The sequence below is a fragment of the Schistocerca nitens genome, chromosome 8 (genome assembly GCF_023898315.1).
Source record: "Schistocerca nitens isolate TAMUIC-IGC-003100 chromosome 8, iqSchNite1.1, whole genome shotgun sequence".
NCBI classification, from domain to species: Eukaryota; Metazoa; Arthropoda; class Insecta; order Orthoptera; family Acrididae; genus Schistocerca; species Schistocerca nitens.
In genome coordinates, this window is record NC_064621.1 from 179,337,280 (window position 1) to 179,351,439 (window position 14,160).

Here is a 14,160-nt window from a genome sequence, read left to right on the forward strand (position 1 = left end):
TTCTAATCCCTCCCCCCTCACAGATCAACTGCCTTCTTCCTCCTCCTCCTCCTCCTCCTCCTCCTCCTCTTCCCATAAGTTCCTGATGGGGTACAAAATCAGTTTTCTTTTGTGTCCTATAAGTTAAATATGAGGGTTGCCCAGAAAGTATTGCACCACATTTTTTTCTTCAACAGTTCTTTACTGAACGTAATGAGAATTACACACGCGAAAGAATGGTGTTTTATCTACACATCCTACTTTTCCACGTAATCTCCATCCCATTCTACAACCTTCCTCCAGTGCGAGACATGGGCATGTGTGCCCTATCAGTACCAATCCTTGTCCTGGTGGCGGAGCCAGAACTTCACTGTGGGAACCACCTCCTCATCGTTCTCAAAATGTCTTCCACGAATGGCATCCTTTAATGGCCCAAACAAGTGGAAGTGCGAGGGGGTTGGGACAGGTGTGACAGCCATGGATGGTCTCCCCGACCGCTGCAAATCGTGGAGCTCCACCAAACCGCCCTCTGATAACCTCACTGTCCATACCCAGCGATTAACTGTACTGCTGCCAACAGCAGATGCTCCACAGACTTTGCACAAGTGTTAGTGAATACTTCCCACAATTTCTTTCTCTGCATTGAGATATTCAATGATGGCATATTGTTTGTAATGTACGTCACCTACAGAGGCTATTTTGAAACTGTCCTGCAATTACGTTATCTGTCAGAAGTGACAGAAACTTGGCGCGTGTGCTCAGGAGACTTCAAATGATACATATGTAACGTTTTGCTTCCGGAGAAGCTGAGAAAAAAGAATGTGGTGCATTACTTTCTGGGCAACCCTTGTGTTCATATTTTTCTGTAAAGTAAAAATTAATATGTCCTCTTCAGTGCAAGTTTCAGTTGTTTACTACATGTTTCTGTGCTTTGATATTTCGTCAGTAACAATTGCTTGCAAGTGATGGTTTTAATGTTTTAGTGTTCTTTGTTGGGTCAGAAAGAAAATGTCATACCATCTCTACCTAGTACATGAATCCCAGATTAATTTATTCTTGCTCCGTTATTTGCACGTATATATTCATGCAACTACCGAAATTGGTGTGTAGATTTCTTTAATCTTTAGTTGGCTAATGAGGATCACATAAGAACATCGACATTTCTTCTTCTCATGTTGTTTCCAGTTTCTAATTTTTTCTGCCTTGAAAGTGTTCTAAATGTAGTATTTTATTATTAAAAATGTTTCTTTCTATTATTTCCAATTCTTTGATGGCATTTCTTTCCAGTTCTTTTCTTATTTTTGTAATCCAAGCTGCTGTCAATTTCTTTTTCCAGAAATGTGGAAATATTGTTTTGTTAGCGTGTTCCCGTTCATTCGGAAAACACATCCAAAGAAGATAAATTTTTTCTTTGTCATTACTTCTGGTATTTTCTCTTTCTTTTATATAGATTTCCTTGCTAGTTTCATTTTCCAGCAATCTATAGTTTTATTGCACCCATTAATTTTCTAGGAAATGTCTTTAAAGTACCTCTGTTATGTCCACCTTATAATTCATCATTAAGCATTTTTTTCTGGTCACGTCAATACGCTATAGTGTTTGTTTTTATTTTTGTATGTATGCCCTTCTTGTAGGTATTTTTGTTAAACCATATGCTCTGTCCATTTTATTATCTCTTACGTGTATTGCTAATTTTTCTAGTCCATTCTGTGGTACAGTTTGCCCAAGATATTTAAATTTAATCATTCAATGTAATTTACCTATCTGTACTTGGACGTATTTCTAATATTTATCATCAGTGTTCCACCCCACCCCACACCCCAACTGAAATTTTGAGACAAGTTCTATTCACCATTTTTCTCCAAAAAATGTATTCAAGCAACTGCTTCTGTTACATTTTCTGAAAGTATTCAAATATAGATTGTATTTAAATTGACTACATTTATGCCGTAGAGAATTAACTACAATGCATATGATAAACATTTACGAAATTGTAAACTTCTTTCATATTTGTGATCAAGCTACTTACATCTAATCCCGTTCTTTAAGTTTTTAGTCTTCAGTCATATAACACACTGAAAATAGACATGAAGCTCTTCTTCTAACACTTCGTGAGCACATTTTCTCTCTGACTTTCCACCTGCTAATTAAACACTTCTAAATAACAGTGGGGAACTATTACTACTGCCTACTTAAACATAGTTGTAATCAAACTCCTTTTCCATAAACACTTGTGACATCAATAATTTCTTATTTCATAATTGAGCAAATTTTGAAATAAGTGAATAATGTGTGAACATGTTTCTACTACCTCCCTGGAGTCAACTAGGCAACTGTACATTTGTAAGTTTATTACATTGGTTCTTTCTTAACATATTAACGACAGTATTGTTGTAGGACAGTAGCTCCAGCCACAAGCACTATGACAACATGTATATGTCTTCTGTTTAACAACTACAGCAATAAATCTCAGTTTCACATATACCTAAGAGTGCTATGTAAGTTCTGTATGTTACAGCAAATGGTGTACCAATGGACTTATACAGCCGCACTCATGATCCTGCAAGTTATATATCCCCAGAAAGGGCTCAAGCTGCATTAGCAAATATTCCAGTACCGGTTGGTATGTTCATGAATATGGCACATGTTCCACCACGCTTTTACAACCAGCATCAGCAGGCTTTGCAAGGTACAGAAACATGTTTTGTTCTTGATACACTTCACTCCTAGTTAATGTACTGTACTAATGTGATTACTCAGTTGTGGTAGTGTCGGTGTTTAATGTCTATTTGATAAATATGCTGACAAGCAGATTTAGTGATATCATTTGTGTAAAAACCAACAAAAGAAGCAGCAAAAAACATTTGATACCCTGTCAGCACTATTATTACTCAAAAATTGTGTTTCACCCTGTTCTTTGTGTAGTTTGCAAATAGGTATGTTGCGAGTAGTCTGCAATTTTAGTAGTCAAATTTGCTTCAAATAAATATAAAGGTCTTGGCTTTCCAACCAGAGGAGCTCCTCGAAATAGCTTCAGAAGTTGGTGGAAGTGGCACTCATCGAAATGTTGCACCATTTTCATGAACTCTCGTGACTGGAAACCTGAGACCTTAATGTTAGTTCAAATTTGCTTGAAAGACAACATTCATATGTTTCAAAATGGTCTTTGGTGGCCTAAAAAGCAGAGCCGTGTAACTTAATCTTTCGAGTCAATGTTTGGAATGAAACTTTTGTAAAGGTAATGATGTAAAGGAATGCAAGTGTTGATGACATAGTCTAGTATTGTCTATTTGCTGTACCAACTTCACTAGCAGAAAAAGTACGTGTTCTTTGTTCTAAGATGCTAGCTATCACAACTACATTGCCATATCGGGTATGTATGTTAGAGACAAATCCACTGCCCAGTGTTTGGCATCGCACAAGAGAAAGGTACACTCATACATTGTTTCATTCATGTATAAGTGCACTAATTATTTTGCAAACACGTTGGCAAAGTCTGTTTAAAAAATGGTCCTGGGCCAGATGGTGTGCCGTGCCACTAACCACAATTTGGTTATTTTTCAATATTTATATGCAGAAAATAAAGGTATTTCAAAATGTGTCTGATAAAATAATTCATGTGGGTGCAGTATGCTATGAAATAGCACTTATTAAGTACATTTGTATTCTCACATTTTGAGGCAGAATTTGCATGTGCAAACACACATTCTTCAAGTCTCTAACCAACAGACTTCAGCCTGATATATTGCAGTTTCTACCATTAGTTCTGTGAAATAACTTGCTTCAAATCATACCAAGTGAATTACATTACTGTTTTCCATTTCACAAGAGTATCCAGATCTATTAAAGCATTATACAGTGGAACCTCCTTTTTACACTTTCAGCAGAGTGACCCAAGAGTGTAAAATACAGGAAAGTGTAGGAAACACAAGAAGGGAAAATGAATGAATAACACTGTCATTCTCTTTATATTGTTCAGAATATGAAATTTTAAAAAAAATTTAAATTTTGCCTATTTAAAAAATCTTAAACAGTTGGTTTTATTTCTTTCTAACAGCAGTTAGTTCTACTTGTCTCTCCACATATACAAAGCATCAATCACACAGAAGCAGTGGCTGAGTGCTGGGACACACAAATGTGAGAGCGTTTCCATCACAGTTCCAATCGTGTCCAAAGGTGTAAACGAAACACGGAAGCAAAATTCTTTTGTGAAACCATATTAAAAAAGACACTCGCGTTCTAATGTGAGACTTAATGATTATCATTATAAAATAATGGTAAATAAAACTTGTAACACATTATTGGTTGAAACACTCAAGTTGGCCATCTTTGTAAAAAGAGAACAATAAGCATGAAATCTACCGCTTGTTATAAACAAGATCACTCAGTTCAGGTATTACCTGGGTGAGGAAGAGGGTGGATTTTGTCATGTTACGGAGCGTCTTGAGGAGGGACGTTTGCATGTGACATCAGGTTGTACCAACCTAAGACTACTTGTTTATATAGTCTAGCATATTTCACATTGAAGTAATTATGATTCATGATAGCCCATTATAGAGATGGTCATCTTCAAAAGTAGTGTTTATTTGTGTAAGCGACTGAAAGTAAATTAAAGCCGTTGTAATACACGCAATGGGCAGAAAGAAGCTTGCTACTAGTCACTATCGTCAGATTGTGCTTATCATTGAGGGAGTGACTGCATGCTTTCCAACCATTCCAAAACGGTGAACATGAAAAAACAGGTGGCCATAACCCCACATACCGACAATGAAAAATTTGCTTACCACGCTAACACTACGTTAAATGATCAATAAATTGCGTATAGTATGTTTTTTCTGCTCTGTTCCAAGGCTGACTTTGAGCAGGAATACGACACACTTTTTGAAGAAATCTGTATGAAAATCAATGTCAAAGGTCATGATAACATCAAAGAAAACTTAAAATTTCATTCTGTGATACAGGCACTATGTAAACTTCCCCTTGAGAAGAAAAAATTGGAAAAGTACTTGAGGTCCTCAGAAATGTGGCAGTTAACAATGGCATTAAGTGCAGATGGTGGATAAAAGTTTACTTAAAAATCACACAGGTATAATACAACTGATGCAGTGTCACAGAAAGAAGAGGTTGTTAAAACTAAATACATGTCTTTGCCATTTAGCGGGTTAGTGTCTGATGGAACAGTTACAGGTTACATGACACCAAAGTACAAATGAGCTTTAGTACTAAAAAGTGCTGGGTAAGACTTAACAACACAGCATCCAACATGAAAAACCATACTACACATCTTCCATTGTTTATAATATTAATTGTGGAGAAAGCAAAAACCTCAATATAGAACAAACAGGTAGATGTTCTGCCATTAATATTAGAGAATACATTAACACCAGTGACAATTGCAAATCTTCATTTGGGAACCATATTCAGAAGACCAAACACAAATGGAATGATACTGAAAGCTCCTTAGAAATTTTTCATCAAAGCAGGAAAGGAAGACAGCTTGATAATTTAGAAGATACGAAAATTTATTGGGAGTTTAAAGACCAGCCAAATCATACCTGTAATAAACAGACTGACATGAAAAATATAATGTTCTTAGACATCCTCAGTAACATCTAATAATATGATGATTTTAATATAATAGAGGGAAACATTCCACGTGGGAAAAATATATCTAAAAACAAAGATGATGTGACTTACCGAACGAAAGCGCTGGCAGGTCGATAGACACACAAACACACACACAAAATTCAAGCTTTCGCAACAAACTGTTGCCTTATCAGGAGAGAGGGAAGGAGAGATGTCTGCTTGTGTCTGTGTGTGTGTGTGTGTGTGTGTGTGTGTGTGTGTGCGCGCGCGCGCGCGTGTGTATACCCGTCCTTTCTTCCCCCCTAAGGTAAGTCTTTCCGCTCCCGGGATTGGAATGACTCCTTACCCTCTCCCTTAAAACCCACATCCTTTCGTCTTTCCCTCTCCTTCCCTCTTGCCTGATGAGGCAACAGTTTGTTGCGAAAGCTTGAATTTTGTGTGTGTGTTTGTGTTTGTTTGTGTGTCTATCGACCTGCCAGCACTTTCGTTCGGTAAGTCACATCATCTTTGTTTTTAGAAATACAATGATTTTAGGTATATTTAAAATGTGTTGACTATTGGTCTTTGCAACTAGGCTTACTTTTTAACAATTGGCACCTGTTCTATCCTACCTAAGTAAGTTCACATTAGTGCATTGCTTACAGAGTATCACACTCTTGTGCGATTGTGTGTGCCTGTTTTCTGTTTGTGGTCTGCTACCTTTGACCTAGATCTGAGATTTTTGACTCTCTTTTACACTTGTTTTCTGTTGGCATTGTTTGTTGTGACTGGGTGGTCACTTAATTTTTTCTATATGATGAGTCAGTTATGATTAGATATATGTGTGTGTGTACTTATGCATTTAGCTATCACTTACTTTAAACGAGAAAATTCACATTAGCACATCATATTATGACAAATCGCGCGTGTGTGTGTGTGTGTGTGTGTGTGCGTGCGTGCGTGCGTGCGTGTGCGCCCGCCCGCCCTTGCTTTACATGTATGGACATACTCGTCTGGATTATGGGAGCCTGGCTTATGGCTCAGCTTCCCCATCTGCGTTGCGGGTGCTGGACCCAATCCTCCATAGCGGGATACGCCTTGCCTCTGGTGCTTTCCGCACCAGCCCTGTGGACAGCATACTAGTGGAGGCAGGTGTCCCTCCACTGCGGTTATGACGCCAACAATTACTGGCTGCTTATGCTGCCCATGTTTTTAGCTTGCCCGGGCATCCAAATTACCGTGTCCTGTTCCCGCAGTCGGTCGTCCATCTGCCAGACCGTCGGCCCCGGTCAGGTTGTCCGATCGCCGTACGCATCAAGGAGCTTCTCTCCGGGCTTGAGTTTTTCCCTGTTCCACCTCCTTTCCGGGCACCTCTGCGTACACCCCCGTGGTGTGTTCCTCGCCCTTGCCTTCGGTTCGACTTGGCACAGGGCTCGAAGGACTCAGTCCCTCCAGAGGCCTTCCGCCGCCGCTTTTATTCCATCCTGGCCACGTATAAGGGCTCTGGAATTGTTTACACTGACGGTTCAATGGTTGCTGGTCGTGTCGGGTATGCGCTAACTCTAGGGGACCATTCCGAACAACGTTCCTTGCCGGATGGCTGCAGCGTTTACACTGCTGAGCTGGTCGCCATCTTTCGTGCCCTAGAGTATATCCGCTCCTGCTCAGGTGAGTCCTTCGTTATCTGTAGCGATTCCCTGAGCGGTTTACGAGCTCTCAACCAGTGTTTTCCTCGTTCTCGTCTGGTGATGGCTATCCATGAGTCCCTGCATACTCTTGCGCGTTGCGGTCGCTCTGTGGTCTTTGTGTGGACCCCCGGTCACGTCGGTATCCCGGGCAATGAACGTGTTGACCGCCTGGCCAAACAGGCCACCAGTGAACCCACCCTGGACATTGGCCTCCCGGAGACTGATTTGCGGGCAGTCTTCCGCCGCGAAGTTCTCTCGCTTTGGGACACTGAATGGCGCAATCTGCCCACGCCAAACAAACTCCGTTCTCTCAAGGCAATGACGCGTGTGTGGCAGTCATCCATGCGCGCCACTCGCAGAGATTCAGTTGTTCTTTGTCGGCTCCGCATTGGCCACACCCGACTGTCTCACAGTTATTTATTGTGTCGTGAGGACCCGCCTCTCTGTCGCTGTGGGGCGGTTTTGACGGTGGTGCACATTTTATTAACTTGTCCGCTTTTAACTGTGCTCAGGCAGACATTTGCGCTGCCTGATACGCTCCCTGCCCTTTTGCTATATGACTCTGCCATGGTGGACTTAGTTTTGCGTTTTATTCGGGCAGGGGGTTTTTATAGTTTAATCTGAGTGTTTGTTTTTTAGTGTTGATTCTGGCTTTTAGCCTCTGATTTTAAACTGAGTTTTTAATGTGTTCTTGGTGGTTGGCTTTTCCTCTTTTTTTTTCCCCTCTATGGTCGGCCAACCACCGTCACACTCTGTGTGTTTTAATTTGTTTTGTCTGATCTCTGTCGGAATCTTTCTCGTCCTGTGTCGTCTGACGTCTTTCCTGCTGTTCGTTTTTTATTCTCTTTGGGCGGTTTTAATTTTTTGGAAAAAGGGACCGATGACCATCGCAGTCTGGTCCCTTTAATCCCACAAACCAACCAACCTTGCTTTACATGTATGGACATACACTTCCAGTTTTATTTATGATTTTAAGATGATCATTTCTGTGTCTAGGCAGATCAGTTCAGTTTTCACAATACAATGTGTCAGTGATGGTAAGTTGTACGTGCACTTGCATGTGTAAATAGAACCTATTTTTAATTTACATACTTCTTTTTATTTGTTTACAAGCTCACGCTATGTATGTTTACATCTTCGTCATTCTACCGACATTGTAATCCCTCCATTCCTCCATCCACGACATTCACTACACAAGTGTTGTAATTAAGTGCATATTGTGAACTCTGTTTTTATTTTCACATGTGTGTGCGGAACAATGGGTTGATTTATACTTTCATATGTGTTTGGCTTCAGACTGCTGGGAAGCATGTTCCAGCTTGTCATAACTTTGTTGTTGAGTGGGTTTCATCATTCCCACAAAACCCACAAAATTGCCCTTATGTTCTAAGTTTCACAGGTCTGCTACTTGATTTCTAACCCTAATGTATTTTATTTGGTGCAGTTTCGACTGTCATTCTGAAAGGAATTGCAATAAATAAAAAATTTTTAACAGCCAAATGCAGAATGTCTACATTCAGTGAAAAATTGTTACTAGAATGGAGTTATTAGTTAGTATCACTGAAGACGAAGACTGCAACCAGCCGCACTTTTTGAATGAATGATTATTTTGCCATAACGAGTCAGACAGCCATGAGGATTTACAAAAGTGTGAACTTTGTATGAAAAATCCTGGCTGTATGACAATGGGCTTAAGCCTGAGGCTGGTTACACTGAAAGAAATCGTCCATTAATTAGTAGGATTGTAAAATATGTTCAGATGTTTCATGTAACGAAGTGATACACTTCATATGAGTAGTTCCTTGTTTAGTCTCGTTCACAGAATTTAATGCAAACTGAGTGACATTTTGCAGTTTGCTGTTGTTTTTAGCTGATCATCTGAAAACACATAGTAATCAACATTAGGTAATGTTAAAAATCATCAAACCACCGTCGTGAAAATGTGGTAACCACTTGTAAATAGTTAAATTACACAAAAGCCCATTTGAACCTTTTTTTTCCTCTCTCTCTCAGCACGACAAAACCAGAGAAACAGAGCAGCAACGAGGAACAAAGTTAAGAACACACGCAATTCTGTAAAAACTGGACTTAATCAAGCAGGGCAGAGTCAGGATGCAACACAATCTTACAGTCAAGCTGCACCACTAACTCAAGGAATGTCACAGGTGAGTTTTTAAAAGGTAAACAGTATTAAGACATGAAAACTATGAAATCTTACTGACTGAAAACTGTTTGCAGATAAAAAACAGGAGTAGAAATTGATACAATAATTGTAGATGTTAAGTAATTTCACACAAAGCATAATATTTTGGTTGTATATAATTTTTATACTTTGATACCATGTGGTGCCAGAATATTATGAAATAAGTATTTATTCCTATAAGTGAGAAAACAGTCAGGGAAGGGCTAAATCGCGTTTTCATATAGATCGAAAGTTTGCTAAAATATTGTCTATTAGTTTCTCGAAACGAAACTGCTCCAGTGTTTCAGTAGTGACAGGTAAGCCATTTAAGTCAGGATCAACACTATTTAGCACAGCTGTTCTTGTGACGTGGCAAATGAATTAGAACCATACAAGCTTATATTACAGTTGCTTGAATTGCTGATGTGATGCAAAATATCGGAACATAACAGAATGCTTTTAAAAGACATCATTGTCCTCTTCAACTGTTAGAATTATTTATTTATAAAATCTCCAATTCAGATTTACTCCTTTTGTTATTCTAAAGTTTTATGACTGTGAATCCACATCCAAGAAAAAATGAACAACGTAGTGCACTGCTTTTCTTTAAGAGTAATTCCCCAACTTTATTAAGTCTGTCGGTGGTGAGAAAACGGCATGTGTTGAACATTGCTGATCTGTGTAATGTCTAGATAGCAACACTGAGTCTTCCTCGGGGGGAGGGGGGGGGGGGTTGCTGTGGACTAGTAACCTTTGTCAAGTGAAATACACACTGAAATGAAAAGCTTAAATGTCTCAAAATAGTAAGATACATTTCAGTGCTTCAGTACGCTATGCAAACGCAAATAATAATTTTGCTGGAAGTAGATGAATTACACTGTACCATTTTTCATTGTCCAGCATACCAAATATTTGTTCTGTCAGGTATCATAATTTTAAATTTATACGTGGTCTTGTGAGACAGTATTGTTGACCATTTAAAATGGCTTTTGTACGGTTCTTCAGTGAAGTCTGATTAAAACTAATGTTAGGTTTGGGTGAAAATGCGTACTACTTAATACTTTTAGTTTTGACAAACATCTCATTTTGTCAGTTATTTATGAATTTTGATAATACAACCTGTTGTTTTATTTACAGTGTCTAAATAAATCTTAGAAGTACTTCAGCGATAAATGTTACCGTTATTATTTTGTGTTTGTTTTGAAACAAAATGTTTATGTTCATGTTTTTGAAATTTCTTTCAGGGAATGTCGCAACCTGGATTTAGCCTGTCACAGCCAGGACTTTCCCAGCCTGAGTTGTCACAGGACAGTTATATGGTGGGAGAATTCCAGTCACAAATGGATGGACTCCTGTCACAGGATTCAACCTACCAAGGAGACCGCTCAGCCTTTTTCACTGGCGGCGCTTCACAAGGAGGACAGTTCTCACAGGTAGGTATGTGAATCCCTACCCTGTCCACTCCCTTCCTTTTTTTCCTATATGCCCAGACTACCTCATTGGTTATCCAGCACATGACATTGTGATATATTTTGTGACATAGCATAACAGCTATGTTATGAAATTCATCTTTAAAGCTTCATATTTCATTTGTGAACTATGTTCACTGTATTTTTTTAAAAAAGTTTGGATTTTGGAGAATGACTTAAGGCTTAAAGGAATCCCTCATTCTGAGTTAACATGTTGGGATGTATGGTTGTCTCTTGCATGTGAAGTAAATGAAGAAAAAAAAAGTGTAATTCTTATTTGAAACTGCATTAACTGCTGCAGGCTAACCATTGATAACTGCTTGGGAAATGTTTGACTCGATAAATACTTCTGTGACTAATGCCCTCTAAGTAGAGCAGTTGTGAAGTTTCCAAATTTACCTAGTACGTGAATATAAATGTTAGTTCTCTACTGTGAATACATTGGTAGTTTATTAAATACATGCAGTGACCCAGTTCATTAAAGAAACATGTAGGTTGAACAGGACAGCAGCTAGGGTTGATTGGAGAATTTTAAATATGTCTCAGACATTCAAATGAACTGACAGAGTTTAACATGTTATTAAAAGTTCAAATAATGTACAGGAATCCAGCCAGGGGACATCGCCGATGACTTCACTTGGCTGCATTCCCATAATTTATTTGAACATTGTATATGCCAGGAGAAATTAGGATCTCACTTGTTACTAAAACACTTTAGTAAATTAAATGGACAAAATAGATACTGCCTTCAAACCTTTTTCACAGTTGTGATAGAAATTTATTGAATGCTGTTTGTCGTTGATCTTTCAGCCATATTGAGCACGCGGGCGGTGGCTGGTTCGCGGAGCGTCGCGGGAGCGGCACGAAGTGACACAAACCCAATTGAGGGGCGGACGGAGACGGTAGTAGAGTGGAACATCCAAACATGCAAGTGCAAGAGAGACAGCTGGGAGCTGTCAGCCGATGTGTGGGAGAGGCAAAGAAGCTGCTGCTGCTACTGCTGCTGTTGGAGCAATCGCTACCCACCGGAACCGGAAGCCGACCCCCGGAAATACAACCTGAATACTGATCCAGATCTGGCAAGGTTTACTGCTTGGTAAGTGCAGTGCCACAGTCTGTCAGGGATCACAAGAATGGGAAATTGAATGGTTACCAATGCCAGCTTCTGTTTTGAAGTATTGCCAACAAGGGTACAGCAAATCATAATTTATGTAAGTCATGACACATGAAACAGAATTTTTGTAGAAGTGCCAAGATGGCTTGTTTCTTTTTATGAGTTTTAAAAACTCTTATAATAATTCACACATTATAAGAATGAGTGAGAAGGAAACAACTTACACATTCTTACACATTTCAGTTTGTTTGAAAATTTTATTGTGTGGGGAAAAGTTTTTGCACTCTTTACATTTTAATTTTCTGTTCATGTTGAGATGAATGTGAGCAAATACATTTTAGAAATTGCACTGGGAATAGCATGCTGCAACATGCTTTCAGCGTTATCAGTCCTCCATGCCTGTAGGATTTCCATTTATGCATTATTTGTATCTTTATCCCTAATTTCTGGGATGGTTAGGCAAGAGTTGCCCTCATGGATGTGTGTTACTCTTCCAGAGGGTGAAGCAAAAGGTGACGTTTCAAATTCAGTTGTGAATTAGTATTACACATTTAGAGAAGTTTTAACTCAGTAATATGAGCTTAACCTAATGCTCATTTCTTGAAATTTTTTGCCGATGTAATAGTTTTGAGTTTAAATTGCAAAAATCAATGATTAAATGTACTGTGGACTTTGTAACAAATTCCTCTAATTTGAAAATGTAATCTCTGCCTGTGCAGTTTATCTTTATTGTTAGGATTTTATAATTTATATGGTTTGATATACTGACTGAAATTACACCCATTTGTGTTTGTGAAATGTCATTAAGAAACATGGGCAAATAAATCAAATAACCAGAATGGGAAAAATTGAGCTTTTATTATTTTTTCTGTTAGTCGTTTAGATCATACTGCCATCACTCTAAGTGCAAACTAATGTTAAGTTTTTGGGAAGTGTAGTTGAATAAAGGAAATTTGATTTTTGTGAACAGTGGTATATTTTTGATAAACGTTGTATTTCTACCCTTGGTATGGTACAAACATGAAGTCTCACTGCTCTGCTTAATGTAGAAAAACTTTTATAATGATTTTACTTTGTTGTAATAATTAAATGAAAATGTTGGTTCTTGCATTAGGGGCAACTGCTGGGTGACGAATGAAATTTCTGTTTCAAATATTTTATTTTAGAAATAGAAGAGATTTTCAACACACACACACACACACACACACACACACACACACACACACACGAGTCATGTAAAATGTTGTTTTAGTTTTTATTTCTCCATGAAAAGATGTCTTAGTTCGGACAGAATCCCTGTGTATAGAGGGTGAAAAATTTTAATCAGAGCTTTTGGAATGTAGTTGCAATGCAACACCCACAATGTGAAAATGAGAAATCAATTCCTTGCAGACTGCTATGAAGTCTGCAGAGTGCCTTCGTCAGAGCCTCATGTCATACATGCATGTAATTGCTTGCAAGGTTAAACACAGTGTATAATGACTGACATTTGTTCTGTTCTTCTTTTAGAGCTAATATGACCATCTACCATTTAATATCATTTGTAATCAAGATTTCATCAGCAGTCATACAATGTATGTTCACATGTATGACTATATATCCAAGAATATATGTTGTCAAATTTTAAGATTTGTAATGGTTAATAGCTTAACATCATTAATGCACTTCCCTTTTTGTTGACTGTATAAGTTACAAAAGTAGTTAGAGTTGGCAGTCATATAGGTAATTGTTTGCTGTGTTGATATGCCATGAGGGATTAGTTGTTCAAACATTGTGGTGTGCTGTAGGTGTGTAAGGAGTTTCACAATTACCGTGGAACAGTTGTACGGAAATGAAATGTTACAGGAGTGTGATCTTTTTATGCTCCTTAGGTCTTGGGAAAATTTCATGAGATTCTTCAAAAGTGAAAAGGTTAATATAGTGATGGGATTGAATATTTAATTCCATTTTCAAATCACTTTCATTCTTCAGACTTAATAAAACCATTGTACCATTATGGCATATCCATGGGAATAGATTTTCGTTTCTCTCTTTTTTTTTTTATGGTAGTGGGTCAAATTTCAAGGACTCAGTGCATTTTGTACGATGGGTTAAGACTTCAGTTATTTGCTATAGATACTTTGCTTAGTGGGGAAGTCTTGGATCATCGAAAGATGTTTATCC

The 14,160-nt window shown here is 38.4% G+C and overlaps 1 protein-coding gene across 1 annotated transcript in view; it reads left to right on the forward strand.

Annotated features, from left to right (window-relative positions):
• Positions 1–13,225, forward strand: part of LOC126198463 (regulator of nonsense transcripts 1) — a 106,728-nt gene extending 93,503 nt beyond the window's left edge. Inside the window, exons 15-18 of the mRNA XM_049934808.1 lie at positions 2,498–2,668; positions 9,246–9,397; positions 10,659–10,847; positions 11,694–13,225. Coding sequence (XP_049790765.1) covers positions 2,498–2,668; positions 9,246–9,397; positions 10,659–10,847; positions 11,694–11,702 — 521 coding nt within the window. The 3' untranslated portion in view covers positions 11,703–13,225. The remainder of the gene's footprint in view (positions 1–2,497; positions 2,669–9,245; positions 9,398–10,658; positions 10,848–11,693) is intronic.
• Positions 13,226–14,160: the final 935 nt, after the last annotated feature.